This window comes from Podarcis muralis, chromosome 4 (assembly GCF_964188315.1).
Source record: "Podarcis muralis chromosome 4, rPodMur119.hap1.1, whole genome shotgun sequence".
Taxonomy (NCBI): domain Eukaryota; kingdom Metazoa; phylum Chordata; class Lepidosauria; order Squamata; family Lacertidae; genus Podarcis; species Podarcis muralis.
Window position 1 is genome coordinate 7,106,315 of NC_135658.1, and position 24,688 is coordinate 7,131,002.

The following is a 24,688-nucleotide window of genomic DNA, read 5'->3' on the forward strand; positions in this document are numbered from 1 at the left end:
CAAACAGAAAATACAATTATGAGGTAAAAATGAGAAGAAGAGACAAATGTTATAACCTTCGTTTTAATATATAAGGAATACAAAATTATAAGCAAAAGAAACAGAGGTTTTATAAACCAGGAAGGGAAGTTGGGGGAAGTTGTGTGGTGGCGGGGTGTTAATCCAAATTGTAAAATGTAATTTGAATGTTTGATTATGTTAAAATTTCTTTAATTCAGTTATGAAAAGTGGCTCCTCTCACTTAATGGCCCCACAGACCTCATGGGACACCAGAGCAGATTCCCTTGTTGCTCTTTTGAGTCAACCAGCAATGGGGGTTGCATTTCCTTATTTCCAGGAGGGCTGTTGCTAAAGCACATGACATGCTCTTCACACTTAGTTATCTATTAGGAACACAGGCACAAATTATTGTGTTTGTATTTGCAAACTACCCCAGTCTCTGAGGGGTGAGATTCCAGGGGTCCCAGGCGCTTCCCCATCTTCGGTTTCCTTGCAACGAAAGTCAGCGGAGACTATGGCGTCTTTATGATATCTAGTTTTATTTACTCACATACACAACCGGAGTGTAGGACGGAGGGGCTCACAGCATCAACACCCAAACAGATCTTGATTCTCTATTAGTCGCAGCTTTGGCTCCGGCACAGAGCAAGCTGGTTTTGGGGTTTCCCACAACTCTCTCTGGGTCTTGCTTTCCTACCTAGCAGCCAGGTGAGATGGGAGGGGGGAGGACAGGCCTCCCCCATCAGCTGCAGCTCTTGCAACCCAGCTCCTTCGTTGGGAATGCTGAGGAGGACACTCTATGGCCAGGAAAGGCCCTTGTCTTGCCAAGAAACTTGTCTGTGGGAATCTGCATCCATAATGCTATGGAAAGGGTGAATGTCTTCTAGAATTCTCTGGTGTCAACAGAAGAGAAAGCCGTTCTTTTCAGTTAGGTCTGTTAACAACTGCAGAGGATGAGTAGTTTGGACTTTGATTTGCGCGAAATGTGGTTGCTGCTTGTAGTTATTCAATTGCGGTGTTTCATCGGCTGGTGTCTTGAGCAGCAACCTCTGGAAACGAAGGGCTAAAAACTGGCGCTGCTCTCCAAAATTATCTGGTCCCTTTTAACTTCATATTTCAGCTGGTTGACTAAAATTCCTTATTCTGGCTGCTGGTCCCTTATTTTCAAGGCTGCTGGTCGCTTATTTTCAAATCTGTAAGTTGACAGCTATGGCTTGATGTCACATTTTAACACAGTTTGCAGCACATCTGCAAAGAGAGGGACATGGGGACAGGTGAGTCCGTCCCTGAGCACCTGGCAAGGCTATTCCAAGAGTTTCCTCCTGGATTCCAAGTCCTACTACAGGGATCCTACTACTAAATCACAAGAGTGGAAAGACTGCTGCGCCACTCACAGAAATAGGACTACACTTCCTTCTCCCACCTTTAAAGTATACGTAAGGAACCTCAACTTCGCTCTTCAAGCCAAAAGACAACACTTCCGCGTCCCCGGGCAAAATCCCCTGGCCTTTCATTGGTAGAACCGCCACCACATTTGTGGTGTTTACCTCTGCGGGACGCAAGGACTGACTGAGCAGGCGGCGAGATGCTTTCAGCCTCGGACACTTGGCGGGTTCTGAAATGGCTGTGCAGGCCAGATTCATGACCCTGACAGGCTGGATTCGGCCCACGGGACATAGTTTGAGGATCCCTCGTCTACATTGACTGGCAGCTTCTCCCCAGAGTTTCAGACAGGGATTTCGTCCAGCCCTTGTAGGAGATGTCAGGGGTTGACCCTGGGACATTCTGCATGCCAAGCAGACGCTCTAGGGCTCCCCATATTTCACTAGCCTTTCAATGCTATGCTATTAGCAACTGTGGAGATTCCACCTCCCTCTTTCGAAAGGAGAACACTCACCTGGTTAATAATAATAATAGTAATAATAATAATAATTTATACCCCACCCATCTGGCTGGGTTTCCCAGCCACTCTGGGCAGCTTCCAAAAAAATATTAAAATACAATAGTCCATCAAATATTAAAAGCTTCCCCAAACATAACAGCAACCATCCATTTTCAGTTCATTGAATTGGCAATTAAGCATTTCTGGAAAGGGAAATGGCATACTTTTGTATATTAGCATAAAAAGCATGCATGAGAAAGTATTACTCATTTATGCTGAGAATAGGATTTATTTATTTTGAAATTCGCTGGGTTCCTCCTTGGCAGCCAGTGCGATTGTTTCAGCAGGTATAGAACTCAGGACCCGCTGCCTTGAGGGACATCTAAGAGCAGTTGGGCAGGGAAAGGTCTCCCTTGGGAGGTGGTGGACTCTCCTTCCTTGGAGGTTTCTCAGCAGAGATCGGCCATCTGCCATGGATGCTTTAGCTGAGATTCCTGCCTTGCTGGGGGTTGGACTAGATGACCCTGGGATCCCCTCCTATCTCTCCACTCCTGAATTCCAGGAGGAGCTTCCTTGCCTCCTGCAAAGCCCTTTTCCCTGCAAGCTCTTCCTCTGGTTTCTGGCCAAGGGAGGGAGATGCTCAGAGTCCAGCCAAGAGCCTCACCCCCCCAAAGGATATCTGGGTATTGGCGGAGCCAGGGGGGCAGCTGCCCCCTAAATCCATAAAAAATAATAAGAATCTGAGAGAGGGCTGAGCTGGGTGGACTCGGCTTGGCAAGGGTTAAAGGGAAGTGAGCTGCCTTCCTAGAGAGGCCAGGAAGCAAGGGGGGACCAGGTCCTCCAGAGCCAAGGCCCCTCCCTCCCCAGTCCTTTCCTTGCTTTGGGGTCTCTCCTGCAAGGGCTGCCTCGCTGTCTCCTCCTGGGATCTGGTGAGTCTCCTCTCTCTCTCCCCCCAGAGGGTGCAGGGGGGAGACGGGGGGTCCCAGGGCTGCAGCAGGGGGAGGAGGCCTGGGGGGCCTGATCCGGGAGGGGCCAGGTCTGCCACACTCTCCTTCCTGCAGATCAGAGGATCCCAAACTCATCTGGCCCTCCGCCCCCCCTTCAGAAAAAATCTCCCTTCTTTAAACAAAGGAGTCCCTGGGACTTTAACTCTGTGTGACATCGCTCAGCCTCATTGCACAACAGAGGAAACATGTGCAAATGGTTTTCCAAAGCTGGACGAGGAGGTGGACTAGCCCCCCACCCTCAAAGAAAACCCCACATGGAGGAAGGAAGGGAAAAAAGGTGGGAGAGAAAGGGCGGGAATAAAGAGAGGGATCCCATCCCATAGTCTGGCTGCTGCACTGCAGACCAGTTTCCCAGTCGTCTCCCAGGGCAGCTCCCCACGGAGGCCACTGCAGAAATCCCCTCGCACCCAGAGCATGGCATCCCAGGACCACATCCTCTCTGTCCCAAAGGGATTGTTGCTGGCAAAGCAGCCGGAAATGGGCGCTGCTACTCACCGAACCTGCAGGGACCTTGGCATCAATGGCTGTGTGTGTGTTAAGCTATCTAATAATAATAATAATAATAATAATAATAATAATAATAATAAATTACCCACCTAAATATCAAGGGAGGTGTCTTTGGCCCTGCCCACTTGGCCCTCAGGGGGTTGGCCAGATACATACCTGGCCCTCAGAGCAAAGAAAAAGGGACCCCGCCCCAGAAGTCTATTCTGAGAGTGGCAGAGAGTCCAAGTGCAAGAAAAGGAGACAGAAGCAGCGGAGTGGGTGTAGGTGTGGGGGGCAACTCCTGAGGACCCCCACTAGAACCAAGCATCCATTTTTCACAAGATAGAAATGACTAGTTTGTCGGTAGGTTCCGACGTCATCAATTGACTGGAATGATGGAGAAACCAGGTTGATTAATCTCTCAGAAATCCCTTCAGTTGCCTCCACATTTTGCATTGCTAGAAGGCTAGAGACTTGTTTCTTCTCTTTCAAAAAGATAGCTCATGGTCTGGGATGTGGTGCAGTCATGCTTGCTCAGGGAACCATTTCCCCCCCTGTCCTACAAATTCTGTAACAGAACAATGTATTTGCTTTGTAGGATTTGCTAGAGCTTCTCATTTAAACAGGCAGAACTTGACAGAAGACCAAAGGGTTCCTTCCGATCTCTCAGAGGCTTCCTGAGAGCACAGATGGATGAGCAAGACTCGGCTGGCCCTGAAGCAGGAAGAGGCCATGCCAGCCAAACTGGGAGAAGTGGAGAATTCTGGGAAAACCCAGTGCATAAGATTCTGGGTGAGGAGGACACCCTCCGCTCAGAGGGGCGGACCTGGCAGTTGAGGCAGTTCTGCTGCCAGGACGCCAAAGGACCGCGAGAGGTTTGCAGCCGACTCTACCACCTTTACCATCAGTGGCTGAAGCCGGAAAGGCACACGAAAGCTGAGATGCTGGACCTAGTGATCTTGGAGCAGTTCCTGGCTGTCCTTCCCCCGGAGATGGAGAGCTGGGTGAGGGAGTGTGGAGCGGAGACTAGTTCCCAGGCGGTGGCCCTGGCCGAAGGTTTCCTCCTGAGTCAGGCAGAGGAGAGAAAGCAGGTGAGAGAGACTTTCCTCTGGATATTCCCAAGGGGCTCCCAACAGGACAGAGAACATCCCATAATGGTCTGCTGATGGCCCATCCTATTTCTGGGAAAGCATCCATGGAATGAGATCTCACACCCTTCAAGTCTTTGTCATTCTCTTTCTAATATTTCTCCCCATTCTCTGGTTTGAATCATTGTGGTTTTTTCCAGGGAAAGGATCTCTTTGCAGAAATGGACCTGGATCCCTGTGAGGCAGAGAGGCCTCCGTTGGACACCAGAGAGAGGCCACTGGGTAAGGAGGAAGGTGGTTTTTCTCCGTTTGGTCTCATTCTGTTGGTTTTCCAACTGATCTGTGAGTTGTTTTCATCTTGTTTTGTGGAGATACAGTTGGGAAGAAGGGTCCAGAGGAGGGGAGATGTATTTCTGCACCACAAACATATGAAATGGGCACAAACGTCCAAATACTCTCAGCAGGAAAGGCTTTCTCAAAAGCCCATCTGTAGTAAGAGATGCCCTGTTTCACCTGTGAGAGAAGCAGGCACTCCTGGCGTCCTGTTTACCTTTTATCTTTTGCAGGTGGCAGAAGGATGCCGGCAAGACCTCCTGATCCGTCTTTTCATGGGGGCAGAAGGGAAGCAGCAGCTGTGGAACCAGATCAGGTCAGGGGAAGCTGCCTTGTGGGGACAGAGGCCGAGGAATGGAGCAATGTAATGGACTGGTTGGGCACAGAGGAATGGTGGGAGGATGCACCTGGGGAACCAGGAAGGAAGATTGCTGAGATTGCTGAGAGCCCAAGAAGTGGAGGTAGAAGAAGGATGAGCGGTCAGAGGGAGAAGAGGGAGAAGCCTGGGAAGAGGAGGTGTCAGAAGCTGAAGGGGAAACAGAGCTTAGTGAGCTGGGAGACTCTGTGGCAGAATGCAGTGCAGAATCAGAGGCAGAAGAGGAAGGAGGCAAGTGGGAGAGGAAGGTCGAGAGGCAGAGGTGAGTCAGGATAAGGAAGAGCCACCGGTGGCTCCCTCTCCTTTTGCCAGAAGCCACCCTCCCTGCTTGTCTCTCAGAGCCAGGAGACCCCCTGCAATGGAGGAATCTCTGCTAGATCACTCAAGACAGATGGCCATTCAAAATAGGCTTATTTTATTTCTAGATTGATCACTGAATGCTAAAATAGTTTTCTAAGCAGTGGACAAATGAGAACAAATAGTGGCCTGGATTCAACTAACCAGCCCCATCGGCTGCAAAATGGGGCCTGCCTCCCATTCCTCCCCCTCCCCATTCCTCCATGAATCCCTTGAATTTGGCTCTAGGGCATTGGGAGGGAACTCCCCAGAAGAGCTCACGAGGAGAAGAGAATGTGGATCCTTCCATTGGGGAAACGGGAATGCTTGCCTAGGCAGAATGACTTGAAAAACACAAGGTGGAGTACCACCTATTTGAACAAAGACGAATACCCATAATTAAAATGCAGAATAAAATAAGCATCCATAAATAAAATGTGCAGCAAAGCAATCCTATTGAAACAACACCGCAATTTACAGGAAGGAAACAACAGAGCATTGTGTAGCAGATCATATTTCTGTCTCAGAGGAGGACATTTCCCTTTTTCTCTTAGGGTCCAGTGTGCTTTGAAGATGTCGCTGTTCGTTTCACGGACGAGGAGTGGGCGTTGCTGGATCCTGACCAGAGAGCTCTGCATAAGGACGTCATGGAGGAGAATCGTGGGATCGTGGCCTCTCTTGGTAAGGCTCCCTGTGGGATCGTCATATCTGCCTGGAAATTCAAAAAATACCTCAATGTGACCAACCTCATCTATTTTCACAGAGCTCAGCAGTGCCCCCTATAACACCTGGGAACCGAACACCCCCACAATAAAGAGTAAATTACAGTTTTTTCTTTGAACAATCTTCCTCAAATTATTCCTTTTTCTACCAGGATTGGGCTGGTCTGAACTTCTGAGCCAGTGTGGTATAGTGGTTAAGAGCGGTAGTCTCGTAATCTGGGGAACCGGGTTCGCGTCTCCGCTCCTCCACATGCATCGTCATATCTGCCTGGAAATTCAAAAAATACCTCAATGTGACCAACCTCATATATTTTCACAGATCTCAATAATGACCCCTATAACACCTGGGAACCTAACACCCCCACAATAAAGAGTAACTTACAGTGTGCTTTTTTAGCAATCTTCCTCAAATTATTGCTTTTTCTACCACGATTGGGCTGGTCTCAACTACCCAGGCCATCTTAAATGTCAGCTTCAGAATTGTTAGGAAAGATAAGTAGCTTCAGGTTTTCTGCTTTTGTTTTTGCTGCTGTCAGTCTTGGGTTGACCAAAGAGACGACTGACATTGGAGATGGAGGGGATGCCATGACTGGGCCAAACAAAATTCATCCCAGAGAAGAGCTAGACTTATTGAATCTCAGGAAAAGTAGCAGTGGTGGTGATGATGATGATGATGATGATGATGATACAGTGGTACCTCGGTTTACAAACTTTCCGGAACAGGACTATTCTTAAATCAAGGTACCACTGTAGTAATAATAATAATTTATATTTATACCCTGCCCATCAGGCTGGGTTGCCCCAGCCACTCTGGGCAGCTTCCAACACACATATAAACATGAAACATAAATAATAATAATCTGATTCCATATAAAAGAACATTAACTTTAAAATGAACAACTTCTCCTAGTGGCCGAAATTGTGGAAACCTTCTGTGAAAAGTGTATTTCTGAGGTTTGATGGCTCCTAACACCACTTTTGTATGGAGTAATACCATAAAATTATATAGCAATGGAAAGATAATTTAATGAAGAATGTAATGCGATGAATTTTATGAAGGAGTATTTATTAGAACAGCAGTCATAAAGAAAAAACGTGAAACCTTTGGTAACCATTGGTAACCTTTAGCTTTCATTATGGCCTTACAACGCCTTCCCATGAAGTGAACCAAGTCTTTAGTTCTGCAGCTGTAAGAATGTGAAACCAAGAATGAATTATTGTCTCTGTTAATTGGGCTTTATTGCTGGGTTGCCTCTTATTAACAAGTTTCTTTAGTCGGCTCCAAAGATTTCTGATTGGGTTAAAGTGTGGGCTATTCCCAGGCCATTCCAGCAGTGAAATATCATTATCTTGAATGCTCCTTTTGCACACAGCAGCAACACGACATGGAGCTGAATCCTGTTGAAAATATAAAAATGCTTCGGTATCTGGGAAATGATCACCTGGGCTCACATATTTCGTTTATGCATTTTTCTGCTTTTATATTCCCATTAATGACGCAAATTCTGCCCACACCTTTTGCTGCGATACAACCCCAGATCATCACACTGTCTGGGTGTTTCACGGTCAGTGTAATGCAAATAGGATGTAAATGTTATCTGATTCTTCTCCTCGGGTATTTCATGCCTTCACTACCAAGCAAGGAGATTTGGGTCTCATCGCTCCAAATAACACCGCCCCATTGTTCCACTGTCCAGTTAACATGGGTTTCATCTTTTCAACCTTTGCTTGAGAGATAACAATGGCTTTTTCTTAGAATTCTAATTTAGACCAGTCCTTGCACTCAACTTCCCATTACATTGCGCCATGTCATCTTGTATACACCCAGATGATTTTCTTCTGTCATGTAGGCACAGTCTCTCCACTCGTCCATCGTCACTTTTGTAGTGACTGAGTCTCCTTATACCTCTTCAAAAATATAGAAAGGCCAACTTTGGTTAAGTTTTCCCCAATCTCTCTTCTAATTTCTTCCTAACTGTAGCCTTGCTCACTTAATAGTAGAATCTTACATCACTTTCTGGGGTCCACTCAACTCCTTGTGCCATTTCTATAATTTTATTATGTCTTACACCCTCACTAAATGAAAGAACACAAAAAACCAACCAACTTGATAGCAATCACATAACACACTGACAAAAGTCAACCAAAGCAAGTTGTGCTTCCTTTTTCTGGTTATTTGGCTATAACGTTTGATAGAATACGGGTAATTGAACAAACTTTCTTGGATTGCATTCTTGATTGCATTCTTGATCGAATTATCTTTCCATTGATATATAATTTTATGACATTATTCCAAATGAAGTGGTGTTATAAGCCATAAAAACTCTGAAATACACTTTTTTCCAAAAGTCTTTCACAATTTTGACCACTGCTTTATATAAACAAAGCAACATTCAACAACTCATCCGAATCTCATATTAAACAAACAACACAGGTAATGAACACACACGCAACTCCCTTCAGTTCTTCTCCATTTGTTCCTGAGGCTCAAATCCCTTTTTGTCCCCAATGCAGATTGTGATGAATTGGAAATCGAGAACAAAGGTGACCACGAAAAAATCCCCAGAGAGGAGAAGCCACACAAAAAATTGGAGTATGGAGAAAGCTGCAGTCAGAGCTCCAATTCCACTTCCCATCAACAAAATCTCATTGAAAAGAAACTCTATCAGTGCATGGGATGTGGTAAGAGCTTCACTCAAAGCTCCTCTCTCACTTCCCATCGAAGAATTCATACAGGGGAGAAACCCTATCAGTGTGTGGAATGTGGAACAAGCTTCAGTCAGAGCTCCCATCTCACTTCCCATCGAAGAATTCATACAGGAGAGAAACCCTATCAGTGTGTGGAATGTGGAAAGAGCTTCACTGATAGCTACTCTCTCACTTCCCATCAAAGGATTCATACAGGGGAGAAACCCTATCAGTGTGTGGAATGTGGAAAGAGCTTCAGGAACAGCTCCAATCTCACTCAGCATCAGAGAATTCATACAGGGGAGAAACCGTATCAGTGTGTGGAATGTGGAAAGAGCTTCAGTCATAGTCCCCATCTCACTTCCCATCAAAGGATTCATACAGGGGAGAAACCCTATCAGTGTATGGAATGTGGAAAGAGCTTCAGTCAGAGCTCCCATCTCACTTCCCATCAAAGAATTCATACAGGGGAGAAACCCTATCAGTGTGTGGAATGTGGAAAGCGCTTCAGTCGGAGCTCCTCTCTCACTTCCCATCAAATAATTCATACAGGGGAGAAACCTGTATTCAAACCAATAAAAAAATACAAGAAAGTTTAGAAAATAAAAAGAAAGCAAAAAAATATTACCATTCAGATGAAAACGAACTTGACACAAAGACATCAGATTCAGAAAAGAATTATTATTAAATAATACAAGGATATTATCAAAACCACAGATTACTACTGGACTAAAAAAATGGGAAAACAATGGAAAAAGGCTTCAAATTCAGCATGTGCTATCTGATAAGTAGAACTTGATGAAAATGACTTTCAACATGTGATGGACATGTCCCCAAAGTAAAACACACACACACACAATGACCTATGAGGAACCAAAAATAAATAAATGCTAAGACACACAATTTTTAAGAAATCTGAAGTAACAATGAAAATAAAAGAGTGTTTCTTGATGTGACAACATCGGCTAGAATGTTAATAGCAAAATACTGGGAAATGACTTAATACCAAGAAAAAAATGAATGGCAATTTAAAGTTGTGCAAGTACCTTGAACTAGCCAAAATGACAGAATTACCATATTTTTCGCTTGATAACACGCACCTGACCATAACACGCACGTGGTTTTTAGAGGAGGAAAACAAGAAAAAAATATTCTAAACGAAACAGTAGATGTATGATTTTTGTGGTTCGTGCTGTGGCCACAGATATGTGATCTGATGGTGAGTTTGGGGTGACCCAGTGCAAAAATCCTGAGGATCCATGTGGATCCATGCTTTGTAACCACGTTTTAAGTGGGGAGGGAAGGAAAAGAACTCAAGGGACAAGAAGCACGCGTGGGGTGTGTGTGTGTGTGGAGAAGGAGCTTTTCGGGGAGCTGAGCGGGGAGGAGGGAGGGAAAGAGCACTGTTGCTTTAAAGGTATACTTAAGGTATTTGCCCTGTGCCTGGGTTTTTTTCCATTTAACAGTTTGCAGCCTTTTCTTTCTGCTCCTTGTTTTGAGGCAGAATAGATTTGAGCAAGTGAGGAGGACTTGGATTGCAGGGGATTCGCCATTAGCTGTGTAAAAGCCCTCCTCCTTGCAGCCTGAATGATAAGCAGCCACCAGCAGCAATAGAATGGAGCACAAAAAAGCGGTAGGGGCACTAGGACCCAGACAATGCTCAAATCTATCCTGCCTGAAAACAGCTGAGAAGCGGGGGATAGCCTTTTCTTTTACTTCCTGGTTTTCACTGCTCTCCGTGGCTCAGAGCTCCAGGTTGGTTTTTTGTTTGCTGCTGGTTGCTTAAATTTTATCCTTCCTGATCCAAGCCCTCCTGTCCCTCTGCAGCCTCATTGCTCCGTTTAGAGCTGAGGCTGCAGCAGCTGTTGCTGGCTACTTTAAAAGCGCCTGCTGGCTTTGAAGCGCCTGCCTTCTCCCGGCTCGCTATGGCTCCCGTCTGTCCCTCCTCCCGTGTAAGCGGCTGCTGCCCGCTTTGCTGCCATGGCTCTCCTTCCCTCCCTCCACCCCGGCCCCTCCGTAGGTTGCTTTAAAGCAAGCAAAGGAGCCCCTCCTCCTGGCTGTAAAGCAAGCAAAGTTAGAGCCGTGCAAAGCCCTGCAAGCGGCTCCCGCTTTGCTTGACTGACGGCAGCCACGGCTCCAATCCAGTGCATTCGCTCTGTAACACGCACACGCATTTTCCCTTACTTTCTAGGAGCAAAAAAGTGTGTGTTATGGAGCGAAAATTACGGTAATAAGAGATGCTCAGGCAAAAGGTAAACAAGTACCATTCCACAAACAATGTTTGGTTGTGCTTCGATTAACTTCATAGACATCATGGAAAAACAGATAAAATAAATGAAAACAGATTATTTGTAACTTAAAAAGTGTCAAAGCCACAAAGAGATGGAAGTCAGTAATATAGCAGGGATTCAGACTTGTTTCACAGAAGAGAAAGAAAGTTGCTACTATGGCAGGGATTCAGACTTGTTTCACAGAACAGAAAGAAAGTTGCTGTGGGAGGGGGGAAAAAGGGACAAACACTTTGTTATTGGGGTTCACATATCCTGTTAAAAGGGGAAATTATTTCATGTGAGAAGCCTGTCAGGAAATGCTGTTCCTAAAATGCACACAAACAAAGTATGTGATTTAAATCACATTGAGGGGGGAATGCTTTGGTATTTACCTGTGGAAAGAACTTGGCATGTTAAGATTTGGAACCTGGAAAGCTCTTGACTTTTGATGGGCTAGTTTTTTTGTTTTTGTTTTTGTTTTTTAACCCTTTTGTCTTACGTAGCCCCTGGAGCAAAGACACATTAAGGGTGATTTCCCTCAATGGTTCTAAATTTTTACATAGGTCTTGTGGAAACCTCCTCTCTCCACCCTACAGTTCCCCCTCCTTCCTCTCTCTCTCTCTTTCCCTCTCTCTTTTTTTTTTTTTGGACTGATCTAGCCTCTGTGTATGTGCAGAGTTCATGTCTCAGCAAACCTTTTATACTATTGAAAATGTTGCATCCTTTAGCTAAATTACCATTTGAATAAGGGAAGGTAAGGGTATGGAGTAGATTTTAAAAATAGGGTTAGATTTTTTTATTTTTATTTTTAAACAAAAAAAGAGAAACTGAGTAATTCAAGTATTCAATCAAGTTAGCAATTGTACCCAGGCAAAAAGGACTGCTTCCTTTATGTACAGGAAAGGGCTAATATCCCTCTGGCCATTCGCGGAACAATGCCACGCCCTTCTATATGGGGAAAATGGCCAGAGAGTCAGAATTCATAGGATTTATATATATATATTTTAAATATTCTCAGTCATTTCAGCCTTACCATTTGCAGACAAAAAATTTTTCCTGCCCTTTATTTACAGGATTGGTCAAGGCCCCCATATGTATTTGTATGTGTTTAAACTTTGAATTGATTTTGAAGTCTGATTTTTTTCTTCTAATGATAAACACTGTAATCACTCAAATGCTTGATATTACCAGTTGTGCTTCAAAACATCACAGCTTCACCTCTCACCTTTTAAAACTAAAGAGCAAAGCTAGGCTGAATTTCAACTCCATCACCACACCAGAATTTAAGAATTACCCTCCAATGCTTGCAGACACATGTTCCTTCCACACAGCCACAAATTGGGAGAGTTGAAAGAGACCCCGGGGTCATCTAGTCCAACCCTCCAAAATATAGGGTTCACAGCAAGATTTCACAGCAAGATACTATCAAAGAGACATACACATTTAAGTACAGATTTACAACTGGGAAAGGAAACATCTATGCTCCTATCATGTACTAAGGAAGAGGAAAATAAAAGTACCCAACCTTACACAGAACCCTTTTAACAGATCTTGAGATAGTTTGAGTGAGTTTGCCTCCTTTGACTAAAGAATGCAAGTTCCTAGTGAAATGATATTTAAAGGAAGATTGAAGTGAGCAGTTTTTGTTGTTGTTGTTGTTTTTAAGATAGGGAGAGGATCTTTTATTAAGCATAGTTAAAACAGCCATAGATTTGATTTAAAGGGAGCACAAAAGTGAACAATTTTTCCTGAACTTGCAGAGGAATAGTAAGCCTAATCTATGCCCCCCCCCCGCAGTTTCCTTTAAAGGAAGCTTACTCGGGAGTAAATGTACTTGGCACAGAAGTAAGAAGGGGAAGAAAAGAGAGGGGGGGAAACCTGAAAGAGACAGAATGAAACAAGGGGGGCATTTTCTAAGAAAAGAGGCGAAGAAGTCTTATATAGACTGATATTTGGACTGGACTCATAGAATTTTGCTGGCCATGGAAGCCTCTACATTTAATAACAATTTTCTTAGAAAGAACACCATACTTTCATAGGCATGTGCTTAATGAAATACATACACTGCATTTTAGCTTGAGAAAGCAGTTGGCTCAACTAGGCTTTTGCAGCAGAAACATTAGGGTTTTTTTTCACAGCACATTTCAAAATACTGGAACAAAAGACTGGAACATGGATGTAGACTCACAAACTCAAAAGTTACAACAAAACATCATTTACCACTAGACTTAAAATCACCCTCCTCACTTAAACTAGAGGAAGGAGGTGGGGTAATCCTCCTTTCAGAACACAGGTAGCATGTATACAGGATTTTACCACTTGGGAGGAAAACTCTCTTTTAGAGCTTTTCTCAAATAACAAACATTTGCACACTTCATTCTCCATTTTGTCTTGTTTAAGATTGATAAGGCCCAACATGGCTTCCTTAGATTTAAAATTTTTGAAGCAAGCTTGCAATTTAAAACTATGTGCATTTAAGAACAGTCTGTGGATGCCGAGGCCAATGTAAATACAAACCCTTGAAATATTTCTAAATCTTTGAGTACATCTCTTATTCATTTATTATTATTATTATTATTATTATTATTATTATTATTATTATTATTATTATTATTTTAATAACTAAGATCTCTAATGCGTGGGCTCTCAGGCTGGGCTGTTGTTATATCTACTGCCATCTGAGCACCATTAAGTTTACGGTTTTATGTTCTAGCTTTAGGTTATAGTTTAACAACACAAATTTGATGTTTTCAGCTCTCCCTAAGGGTTCACACCCTGATTTTGTTGAAGGATCCCTGAGGTGGCTGCTGTGCCCTGGATTCCAGGTGGTGGGCCTAAGCCACCCACTAAAAGTTACAACGGTCTCGTACTTTGTACTTGAAAGACCATATTGCCCCTTTATTTTATTTTTTCCCAATTGGAGATGCTGGAGGGGCATATTAGAATCCTCTCTGGGGCAAAAAGGCTTCATGGAAGCTTTGTTGCCAGGAGGAGTCCAGCTAGGGTGTTTAGTGAGCTCCCATTCTCTCATATGTTAAAGATAGAGGGGTAGAGACACACGTGAGGGGAAGAGGTGTGATGGGAAGAAAGGGGAATGGGAAAAAAAATATCCTTTTAGTATTTGGAATATACCTATCTTTAGACCAGTGTTTCCCAACCTTGTGCCTCCAGCTGTTTTTGGACTACAATTCCCATCATCCCTTGCCACTGGTCTTGCTAGTCAGGGATGATGGGAGTTGTAGTTCAAAAACAGCTGGAGGCACAAGGTTGGGAAACACTGCTTTAGACTACAATTTCGTTTCCAGAAAATCTTATAAATGAACTCAAGGCTAATCACGGGTCTCCCTGCCCAAGAAACTTCTGCCACGGGTCTCCCTGCCCAAGAAACTTCTGCCACGGGTCTCCCTGCCCAAGAAACTTCTGCCACGGGTCTCCCTGCCCAAGAAACTTCAATATTTCATTACCTCAGCGCTGTTTTACAAAGCTAGCCCTAGAGTGGGGCCCCAATTTGTGAACCACCCCTTCTACCCTCCACGACAGCCTCCTGCCTATCCTTTGAGACTAAGTTCGGAATTCCCTACTGAACGCTTGCGTAGTGCAATGCCAGATCGGGGTCCGAGAAGAACCAAAGTTTGAAAGGAAGCAAACGACCTTGCGTTCTCACGTACCCGGGTCATCCCTAACAAAGGTCGCCAGGCAGGAGGGGCGGCTTCATTTGCATAAACAGGGAAAGTAGAGAGAGGTTTGTAGGGACGCCCCTAGACGACTCCGAAAAAGGACGTCAGAGAAACAATAAGCACCACGTTTTCCCCGGCCACGCTCCGAAAGGGAAAACGGGGAGAGAAAGAGAAAGGGAGATTCGTAAGGATAACGTTGGAAATAAAAGGAAGAAAGGTCTGGCTGTTGTGGGGACGTTACTTTCCACCCCCCTCCCAATGTAATTTATTTCAAACCATACTCACGTTCGTAGATGTCCCTCGCGGATCCCGGGATCCTCCCCCTTAGCCGGCTTAACCTTGCCTTTGCTTCCCCTGGTTGAGCTTTTGGTGACGATTGATTACCGCCTGCAAAGAGGAGGCAGGGAGAGGAAGAAGGATCCCTGGGCTAAGGTTGCCCAGTGGTGCCCGATCCCCTCTATCTCCCCCCTCACCTTCACAGGAGAACCAAGTGTCCCTGAGCATGGTCGCCAAAACTGTTACCGGAAAAATCTGAGGGCTCCCTTGGACAAAACAAAGACACCAACCAGGATAACTTGGAGCAAAACAGCAGCCTGTAGGCTTGGCCTTTATTGAACTGATGCATCAGGGTGTTCCCCTCACTTGCAGGAGAGAGGAAAGACCCAGAAAAAAAAGTGTGCCAGGTCTTATAAAAACCTTTGAAATTCCCCTCCTCTAGGTCAAGCCCACCCCCCAGAAACATCATGCATATATTACAGAAAGGAGGGGTTGAGGGAGGAGTTGGTGGTAACCTGAGTATCTTGTCACCTGGCTGGTTCCTCCTTTCCCCCCTCCCCATGAGTCACTTCCAGGAGACAAAGGGGAGTTTGCAGTTTCCTGCCCCCTGAGGGAAGATCTGATCATTGTCCTTTGTTTCAGTCCATGCTGAATCCACTCCCATATGCAAGTTCTTTGTGATCTTGATTGCCTTCTGTCTGGGATCATCTGGGCAGGGCTCCTGCAGATGTGCTGAGATGTGCTGAGATGGTGAAGGCTGACCAGGACTAAGCCACCCCCCTTTGTTAGTTCTTGTCATATGGAGTAAAATAAAAATGGAACAGTGCAAATCTGATGTATGGTTGATTTTCTATGAATTTATAACAGAAATGTGGCGTATGTAGTGTGTGTGTGTGTGTGTGAAGTTTGTACAAGCAGAATGATTGGGGTGGGGGGGTTCCTGCTACACCTTCCTTCCACCACGTGGGGTTTTCTTGGGGGGGGGGCTAGTGCACCTCCTCCTCCAGCTTTGGAAAACCATTTGCACATGTTTCCTCTGCTGTGCAATGAGGCTGAGCGATGTCACACAGAGTTAAAGTCCCAGGGACTCCTTTGTTTAAAGAAGGGAGATCTTTTCTGTAGGGGGGGGCGGATGGCCAGACGAGTTTGGGATCCTCTGATCTCCAGGAAGGAGAGCGTGGCAGACCTGGCCCCTCCCGGATCAGGCCTCCCCCCCAGGAATCCTCCCCTGCACCCTCTGGGGGGAGAGAGAGGAGACTCACCAGATCCCAGGAGGGGACAGCGAGGCAGGAGAGACCCCAAAGCAAGGAAAGGACTGGGGAGGGAGGGTCCTTGGCTCTGGAGGACCTGGCCCCCCCTTGCTTCCTGGCCTCTCTAGGAAGGCAGCTCACTTCCCTTTAACCCTTGCCAAGCCGAGTCCCTCCAGCTCAGCCCTCTCTCGCTTGGCAGAACCTCAGATTTCTATTATTTTTTACGGATTTAGGGGGCAGCTGCCCCCTGGCTACGCCCATGCCCAGATATCCTTTTGGGGGTGAGGCTCTTGGCTGGACTGTGAGCATCTCCCTCCCTTGGGCAGAAACCAGAGGAAGAGCCTTCAGGGAAAAGGGCTTTGCAGGAGGCAAGGAAGCTCCTCCTAGAATTCAGGAGTGGAGAGATAGGAGGGGATCCCAGGGTCATCTAGTCCAACCCGAAGCAAGAGGGGGCCGGGTCTAGTTCCCTAAACAGGCAGCCCTGTTTAGGGAAGCTTTCAATGTTTAATAGGTTATTGTATTTTAGTGTTTTATTGGAAGCCGCCCAGAGTGGCTGGGGAAACCCAGCCACATGGGCGGGATATAAATTATTATTATTATTATTATTATTATTATTATTATTATTATTATTATTATTACAACCCCCAGCAATGCAGGAATCTCAGCTAAAGCATCCATGGCAGATGGCCGTCCCATCTCTGCTTAGAAACCTCCAAGGAAGGAGAGTCCACCACCTCCCAAGGGAGACCTTTCCCCTGCCCAACTGCTCTTAGATGTCCCTCAAGGCAGCGGGTCCTGAGTTCTAGCCCTGCTGAAACAATCACACTGGCTGCCAAGGAGGAACCAAGTGAGGTTCAAAAGAAATCCTATTCTCATCATAAATGAGTAATACTTTCTCATGCATCCTTTTTATGCTAATATACAAAAGTATGCCATTTCCCTTCCAGAAATGCTTAATTGCCAATTCAATGAACTGAAAATGGATGGTTGTTGTTCCTATGTTTAGGGAAGCTTTTAATATTTGATGTACTACTGTATTTTAATATTTTGTTGGAAGCCGCCCGTAGTGGCTAGGGAACCCAGCCAGATGGGCGGGGTATAAATATTATTATTATTATTATTATTATTATTATTATTATTATTATTATTATTATTTATTATATTGATCAGGTGAGTGTTCTCCTTTCGAAATAGCGTTTTCGAAATAGCTAATAGCGTAAGGTTGGTAATAGCGTTTCGTTAGCGTGGGGAGCCACATTCTGGTAGGAGGAGGCCAGGATTTGCCCCCAAGGCCTGGGATGTCCCTCCTCCCCTGTAGTAGGACTTGGAATCCAGGAGAAAACTCTTGGAATAGCCTTGCCAGGTGTTCAGGGACGGACTCACCTGTCCCCATGTCCTTCTCTTTGCAGATGTGCTGCAAACTGTGTTGGAATGTGAAATCAAGCTTTATTTACAGTGGAAAATAACAAAGAAACATGGCGTGAGCTGTCTTCCACAGCCATCTCCTCCTTGGTCAGAGTAAAAGAGAAGAGAAAAGAGAAGAAAGGATGGAAGTGATTTACAGACTGACTTCCATTCTTACACAGACAGTACAGAAGGTGTAAACATGGATATCATAGTACACTAGCAATGGGAGAATGAAATACTGACAGTTTGGCCCCCAATTTGGGCCAAGACCAAAGCTGGCATCCCTCATGGTCCAGGAGTGCCAGGGACTCCGTGGTGGGGGCAATGGGGGCCGCTTTGGCCCAGACTGGCCCCTGACTCCGAGATGCTCTTTCCTCCCGCAGGACCTCCGATGTTACGCCCTTTGGGAAAGTGGGGAGAAACAGAAACCAGCAGCCAACAGCATCCCTTCTCTGCTGGCCTTTGCCCGAAGGTTCCCCCATCTCAGAGCAAGTAGCTCTCCCTCATGGATTCAGTCCTTTCATCACTTCCATCTCCCCAAGAGGCTCCCAAGGCTATTTATCCTCAGCAGTTGAGAACAGACCTAAATGAAAAGAACGGCTTTCTCTTCTGGTGACACCAGAGAATTCTAGAAGACATTCACCCTTTCCATAGCATTATGGATGCACGATTCCATATGTTTCTTGGCAAGACCCGGGCCTTCGCTGGCCATAGAGTGTCCTCCTCAGCATCCCCAACGAAGGAGCTGGGTTGCAAGAGCTGCAGCTAATGGGGGAGGCCTGTCCTCCCCCCTCCCATCTACCTGGCTGCTAGGTAGGAAAGCAAGACCCAGAGAGAGTTGTGGGAAACCCCGAAACCAGCTTGCTCTGTGCCGGAGCCAAAGCTGCGACTAATAGAGAAGCAAGATCTGTTCGGGTGTTGATGCTGTGAGCCCCTCCGTCCTACACTCCGGTTGTGTATGTGAGTAAATAAACTAGATATCAAAAAGACGCCACAGTCTCCGCTGACTTTCGTTCCAAGGAAACCGAAGATGGGGAAGTGCCTGGGACCCCTGGAATCTCACCGCTCAGAGACTGGGGTAGTTTGCAAATACACACACAATAATTTGTGCCCGTGTTCCTAATAGATAACTAAGTGAGAAGAGCATGTCATGTGCTTTAGCAACAGCCCTCCTGTAAATAAGGAAATGCAACCCCCATTGCTGGTTGACTCAAAAAAGCAACAAGGGAATCTGCTCTGGTGTCCCATGAGGTCTTTGGGGCCCTAAGTAAGAGGAGCCACTTTTAATAACTGAATTAAAGAAATTTAAGTGTTCCTTCGCTGGTATTTCATCGCCTTTCCACCTTTGAACTAGTAAAATTCTGGCTGCTGTTGTCACATACATGAATAGATTTTTCTTCTCTTTTGGTAAATCCTGCCCTAAAAAACCTAATAAATACAAACACAATAATTTGTGCCTGTGTTCCTAATAGATAGCTAAGTGTGAAGAGCATGTCATGTGCTTTAGCAACAGCCCTCCTGGAAATAAGGAAATGCAACCCCCATTGCTGGTTGACTCAAAAGAGCAACAAGGGAATCTGCTCTGGTGTCCCATGAGGTCTGTGGGGCCCTTAAGTAAGAGGAGCCATTGCTTTTCTTTCTTTTCTTTTTTTTAAAAATAACTTAATTAAATAAATTTTAACATAATCAAACATTCAAATTTCATTTTACAATTTCAATTAACACCCCGCCCCCATGCGACTTCCCCCAACTTCCCTTCCTAGTTTATAACACCTCTGTTTCTTTTGCTTATAAATTGGTATTCCTTATATATTAAAATGAAGGTTATAACATTTGTCTCTTCCTTCTCATTTTTACCTCATAATTGCATTTTCTGTTTGTATTTGTCCATTGTACGTGTGTCACTCAAATCCTGCCAGTGAGTTCATTTCTATGCATTGTTTCTGTATATACATCTTAAAAGGTTCCCAATCTTCTTTAAAGTTATTATTGTCCATATCTTTAAGTCTCTGAGTTAGCTTCACCATTTCAGCGTATTCCAGCAACTTTTCTTGCCAGTGTTCTTTCGCTGGTTTTTCATTGCTTTTCCATTTTGAGCTAGTAAAATTCCGGCCGCTGTTGTCACATACATGAAGGGATTTTCCTTATCTTTTGGTAAATCCTTCCCTAAAATACCTAATAAAAATGCTTCTGATCTTTTAACAAAGGTTTTTTTTTTCCATTTCATTATAGATTATCTCCCAATAGGTGGAGCCAGGTGGGCCCAGGTCCAGGTGAGGGGGGGTTGCTATGGTGACAAGGACCACAGACTTGCAGGCGGCCATTTTGGGTTAGTAGTGAGGCGAGTGGAGGAGAGCAGTTGGTGCCAGTTGACGGAGGACAAGGCGAGCCAAACAGTGGATTCTTATTTTCTCAGTTTCTTATTTCGCTTCTTATTTCATTTATTACTTGTTTTTCTCTTCTTGAAGATGGGCCACAGGCTTTCGTCATCCAGCAATGGTGAGTATTGGAGGAAACAAGAGTAGGGAGAGCATAGCTGTCAACGTTTCCCTTTTTTGAAGAGAAATTCCCTTATTCTGAATAGGATTCCTCGCAACAAAAGGAAAAAGTTGACAGCTATGAGGGAGAGGATCCCTCAGACCTGCTCCCCGCTGCCAGGACTCTCAGTTGTGAGGAACTGACAGCCTGACTTTTGCTGGAGCCAGAACAAGATCTCTTGCTGCAGGTGATGCAGAGCTGCCAGGAAGCTGCCTTTTAAAACAGTAATATTTTGAGCCCGTAGTTCAATTTCCCAGCAGCTCCCCTTGCCCTGGAGACACTTCTAGCATTCCATCTCCTCTACCTGTGGCATTGTTCAGCAGTGGGGAAAGTGACCTCTTCACACCGGATGTCCATTTGGTATGGCCCTTTCCAGGTTTTTGCCTGCTCATTGTGTTTGTCTTTCATTTGTTCTCCTATGTGTGTTGCCAGTAGAAGCCACAATTCTGTGGGTACTCTAGGTGGTGCAGAAAGCGCCTAGAAGCTCCCAAGAGGTTGAAGTGCCAATCAAACTTCTGTTTTGCGCTCTATAAATTCCAATTAGCAGCACTGGGGGCGGTTCAGATTCTGGGGCAGTGCTTTTGGCCAGCAGAGGGTGTCACAGGGCCAGCCTACTTTCCCTTTAAAGCAAACTTGGGTTTCCAGCTGTTTTTGGACTACAACTCCCATCATCCCTAACTAGCAGGACCAATGGGGAGGGATGATGGGAACTGTAGTCCAGGAGCTGCTGGGGACCCAAGTTTGGCCAGTAAAGATAGGACCTGTCCACATTTGTATTTTTCTTGTATTTTGTTTTCTTCGTGACCTTTGTGCGTTTATTTTTTTTATTTTTTAAGAGGGCAAATTGAAAGAGAAATTGTATGGCAAGTTGCAGAAGAATAAAAGGTTGCGTTTGGAAAAAAACCCAAAATAACCTGGGGGGTGGCCTTGTGGCGACCACACAGGGTCCCCAGACGTTTGACGGTCTATTGATCCCTGTGCCACCACTGTGATCGCTTCCCCACTGCCACCAACCCATTTCTCTCGGGTACACACTGAGTCCAGACAGTTGTTAACATTAAACCAAATAAACAAGTTTATTTTATAAGCATTAACGAGTTTATGGTTTCAGATAATTTTTTTTGTCAGTTTCTTAATCTTAGTTTCTATACCTTCCTATACCTTCTAACTGATTATCCCAGCTATTTAACTGACTCCTCTTAACAGATTCTCCCACTCTCTCATATCAGACTAGCCCAACCCACAGACTTATCTTCCCTCTCCCTTCTCTAACTCCAGACTCACTTCCTAACAACTCTAACTCCTCCCCTTGGGTTCCTATTGGTTAATCATTTTACACTTAGTTAACCCTTTCCTTATGACCCACTATGATGTCACACGCCTAGGAGGGCAAACCTCACAGGCCTCCTTAAATATTTTATGGGGGGGAGAGACGCCTAGGTCTTTAAGCATTGGCACCTATTCCTATACCTACAGGTCTCAGGATGGTTACAACATGAAAACACAAAACACCACATGTTCAAAACACATTAGATGTCAATCAGCCAAAGGCCAGGTAATAAAGGTGCAGATTTCGTGGCTCCTAAAGCTGTATAATGGTTTCCCCGACCTTTGTATGCATTCTTTTATGAGAAGTGAGTTTGGAGCTTTGAGTGAAGCTCTTTCCACATTCTACACACTGATAGGGTTTCACCCCTGTATGAATTCTTTGATGGCAAGTGAGTTGGTCCTTCCTCCTGAAGCTCTTTCCACATTCCGCGCACTGATAGGGTTTCTCCCCTGTATGAATTCTTTGATGGCAAGTGAGTTGGTCCTTCTTCCTGAAGCTGTTTCCACATTCCACACACTGATAGGGTTTCTCCCCTGTATGAACTCTTTGATGGGAAGTGAGATCGGAGCTCTTCCTGAAGCTCTTTCCACAATCCACACACTGATAGGGTTTCTCCCCTGTATGAATTCTTTGATGGGAAGTGAGATAGGAGCTCTTCCTGAAGCTCTTTCCACATTCCACACATTCATAGGGTTTCTCCCCTGTATGAACTCTGTGATGGGAAGTGAGACTCTGGTTGTGACTAAAGCTCTTTCCACATTCCATGCACTGATAGCGTTTCTCCCCTGTATGAATTCTTTGATGGGAAGCGAGATGGGAGCTCTTCCTGAAGCTCTTTCCACATTCCACACATTCATAGGGTTTCTCCCCTGTATGAATTCTATGATGGGAAGTGAGATTGTGGCTGTGACTGAAGCTCTTTCCACATTCAAAACACTGATAGCGTTTCTCCCCTGTATGAATTATTTGATGGGAAGTGAGATCGCAGCTCTTCCTGAAGCTCTTTCCACATTCCATACACTGATAGGGTTTCTCCCCTGTATGCATTATTTGATGGGAAGTGAGAGTGGAGCCCTGACTGAAGCTTTTTCCACATTCTACACACTGATAGGGTTTCTCCCCCGTATGAATTCGCTTATGGGAAGTGAGACTGGAGCTGTGACTGAAGCTCTTTCCACATTCCACACACTGATAGGGTTTCTCCCCTGTATGAATTCGCTTATGGGAAGTGAGACTGAAGCTGTGACTGAAGCTCTTTCCACATTCCACACACTGATAGGGTTTCTCCCCTGTATGAATTCTTTGATGAAATGTGAGAATGTCCTTCCTCCTGAAGCTCTTTCCACATTCCACACACTGATAGGGTTTCTCCCCTGTATGAATTCTTTGATGGGAAGTAAGACTGTCCTTCTTACTGAAGCTCTTTCCACATTCCACACACTGATATGGTTTCTTTCCAATGAGATTTTGTTGATGGGAAGTGGAATGGGAGCTCTGACTGCAGCTTTCTCCACACTCTAAATTTTTACGTGGCTTCTCCTCTCTGGGGATTTTATCTTGGTCACCTTTGTTCTTGATTTCCGATTCATTACAATCTGCAATGGAGACAAAAAGGGGTTAGACACTCATGAACAAATGGAGAAGAACTGAAGGGAGCTCGGGGGGGGGGGTTCATTACCTGTGTTGTTTGTCATTAACCAACATATTTATTATGAGATTCTGATGTGTTGTTGAATGTTGCTTTGTTTGATATACAGTAGTGGTCAAAATTGCAGAAGCCTTTTGGAGAAAAGTGTATTTCAGAGGTTTGATGGCTCAAAACTCTGCTTCTTTTGGAGTACTATCATAAAATTATATATCAATGGAAAGATAATTTAATCAAGAATGCAATTCAACAAAGTTGGTTTAATTATCCATATTCTATCAAACATTATAGCCAAATATCCAGAAAAAGGAAGCACAACTTGCTTAGGTTGACTTTTGTCAGTGTGTTACGTGATTGCTAACAAGTTGGTTGGTTTTCTGTCTTCTTTCATTTAGTGAGGTTGAACAACATAATAAAATTAAAGAAATGGCACAAAAAGTTGACTGGTCACCCAGAAAGTGATGTAAAATTGTACTATTAAGTGAACAGGGCTACAGTTATGAAGAAATTAGAAGAAAGATTGGGGAAAACTTAACCAACTTAACCGGTAAAGGCAGGAAAAGGTGCACAAAGGCAAGTGACGATAGAAGAATAGAGAGACTGTCCCTACATGACAGAAGAATATCATCTGGGTGTATACAATATGACATGGCGCAATGTAATGTGAAGTTGAGTGCAAGGATTGGTCTAAATGTTAGAGTTCTAAGGAAAAAGCCATTGCTATCTCTCAAGCAAAGCTTGAAAAGATAGAAGGAGGAGGAGGAGGAGGAGGAGGAGGAGGAGGAGGAGGAGGAGGAGGAGAGTTTGGATTTGATATCCCACCTTTCACTCCCCTTCAGGAGTCTCAAAGCGGCTAACAATCTCCTTTCCCTTCCTCCCCCACAACAAACACTCTGTGAGGTGAGTGGGGCTGAGAGACTTCAAAGAAGTGTGACTGGCCCAAGGTCACCCAGCAGCTGCATGTGGAGGAGTGGAGACGCGAACCCGGTTCACCAGATTATGAGTCTACCGCTCTTAACCACTACACCATGCCATGACTAAACCCTTGTTAAGTGGACAGTGGAAGAATGGGACAGTATTATTTGGAGGGATGAGAGCCAAATCTCCTTGCTTGGTAGTGATGGCATGAAATACGCGAGGAGAAGAATCAGAGAAGATTTACATCCTACTTGCATTACACCGACCGTGAAACACCCAGATAGTGTGATGATCTGGGGTTGTATGGCAGCAAAAGGTGTGGGCAGAATTTGCGTCATTAATGGGAATGTAAATCCTCCAAAATACATAAATAGAATACTTTAGCCCAAACTGAAGCATTCCGCAGGTGATCTTTCACAGATACTGAAGCTTATTTATTTATTTATTTATTTATTTTTC

The 24,688-nt window shown here is 44.8% G+C and overlaps 3 protein-coding genes across 5 annotated transcripts in view; 2 read left to right on the forward strand and 1 right to left on the reverse strand.

The window, feature by feature from the left end:
* Window positions 1-12,363, forward strand: part of LOC144327638 (uncharacterized) — a 138,179-nt gene extending 125,816 nt beyond the window's left edge. The window contains exon 7 of the mRNA XM_077928046.1: window positions 8,888-12,363. Coding sequence (XP_077784172.1) covers window positions 8,888-9,517 — 630 coding nt within the window. The 3' untranslated portion in view covers window positions 9,518-12,363. The remainder of the gene's footprint in view (window positions 1-8,887) is intronic.
* LOC144327647 (zinc finger protein 213-like) lies at window positions 2,715-6,335 on the forward strand. Its single transcript, XM_077928073.1, has 5 exons — window positions 2,715-2,811; window positions 3,974-4,466; window positions 4,664-4,745; window positions 5,030-5,112; window positions 6,063-6,335. The coding sequence occupies exons 2-5, from the start codon at window positions 4,065-4,067 to the stop codon at window positions 6,291-6,293; spliced, it is 798 nt and encodes a 265-aa protein (XP_077784199.1). The 5' UTR covers window positions 2,715-2,811; window positions 3,974-4,064; the 3' UTR covers window positions 6,294-6,335.
* A 6,902-nt stretch (window positions 12,364-19,265) lies between the features above and the next one.
* The window catches only part of LOC114595412 (uncharacterized), a 58,634-nt gene continuing 53,211 nt past the window's right edge, over window positions 19,266-24,688 (reverse strand). The window contains exon 5 of one of the 3 annotated variants that reach the window (XM_077928061.1): window positions 19,266-23,261. In XM_077928061.1, coding sequence (XP_077784187.1) covers window positions 21,919-23,261 — 1,343 coding nt within the window. In that variant the 3' untranslated portion in view covers window positions 19,266-21,918. The remainder of the gene's footprint in view (window positions 23,262-24,688) is intronic. The other 2 variants (XM_077928060.1, XM_077928062.1) reach the window with 2 other exon arrangements.

Excerpts from the sequence above, each read along its gene's own strand:
- LOC144327647 (XM_077928073.1), top strand. The coding sequence starts at position 4,065 with ATGGATGAGCAAGACTCGGCTGGCCCTGAAGCAGGAAGAGGCCATGCC. Across the intron at positions 4,746-5,029 it reads CACCAGAGAGAGGCCACTGG|GTGGCAGAAGGATGCCGGCA; the intron begins GTAAGGAGGAAG and ends TATCTTTTGCAG. Across the intron at positions 5,113-6,062 it reads CAGCTGTGGAACCAGATCAG|GGTCCAGTGTGCTTTGAAGA; the intron begins GTCAGGGGAAGC and ends TTTTTCTCTTAG.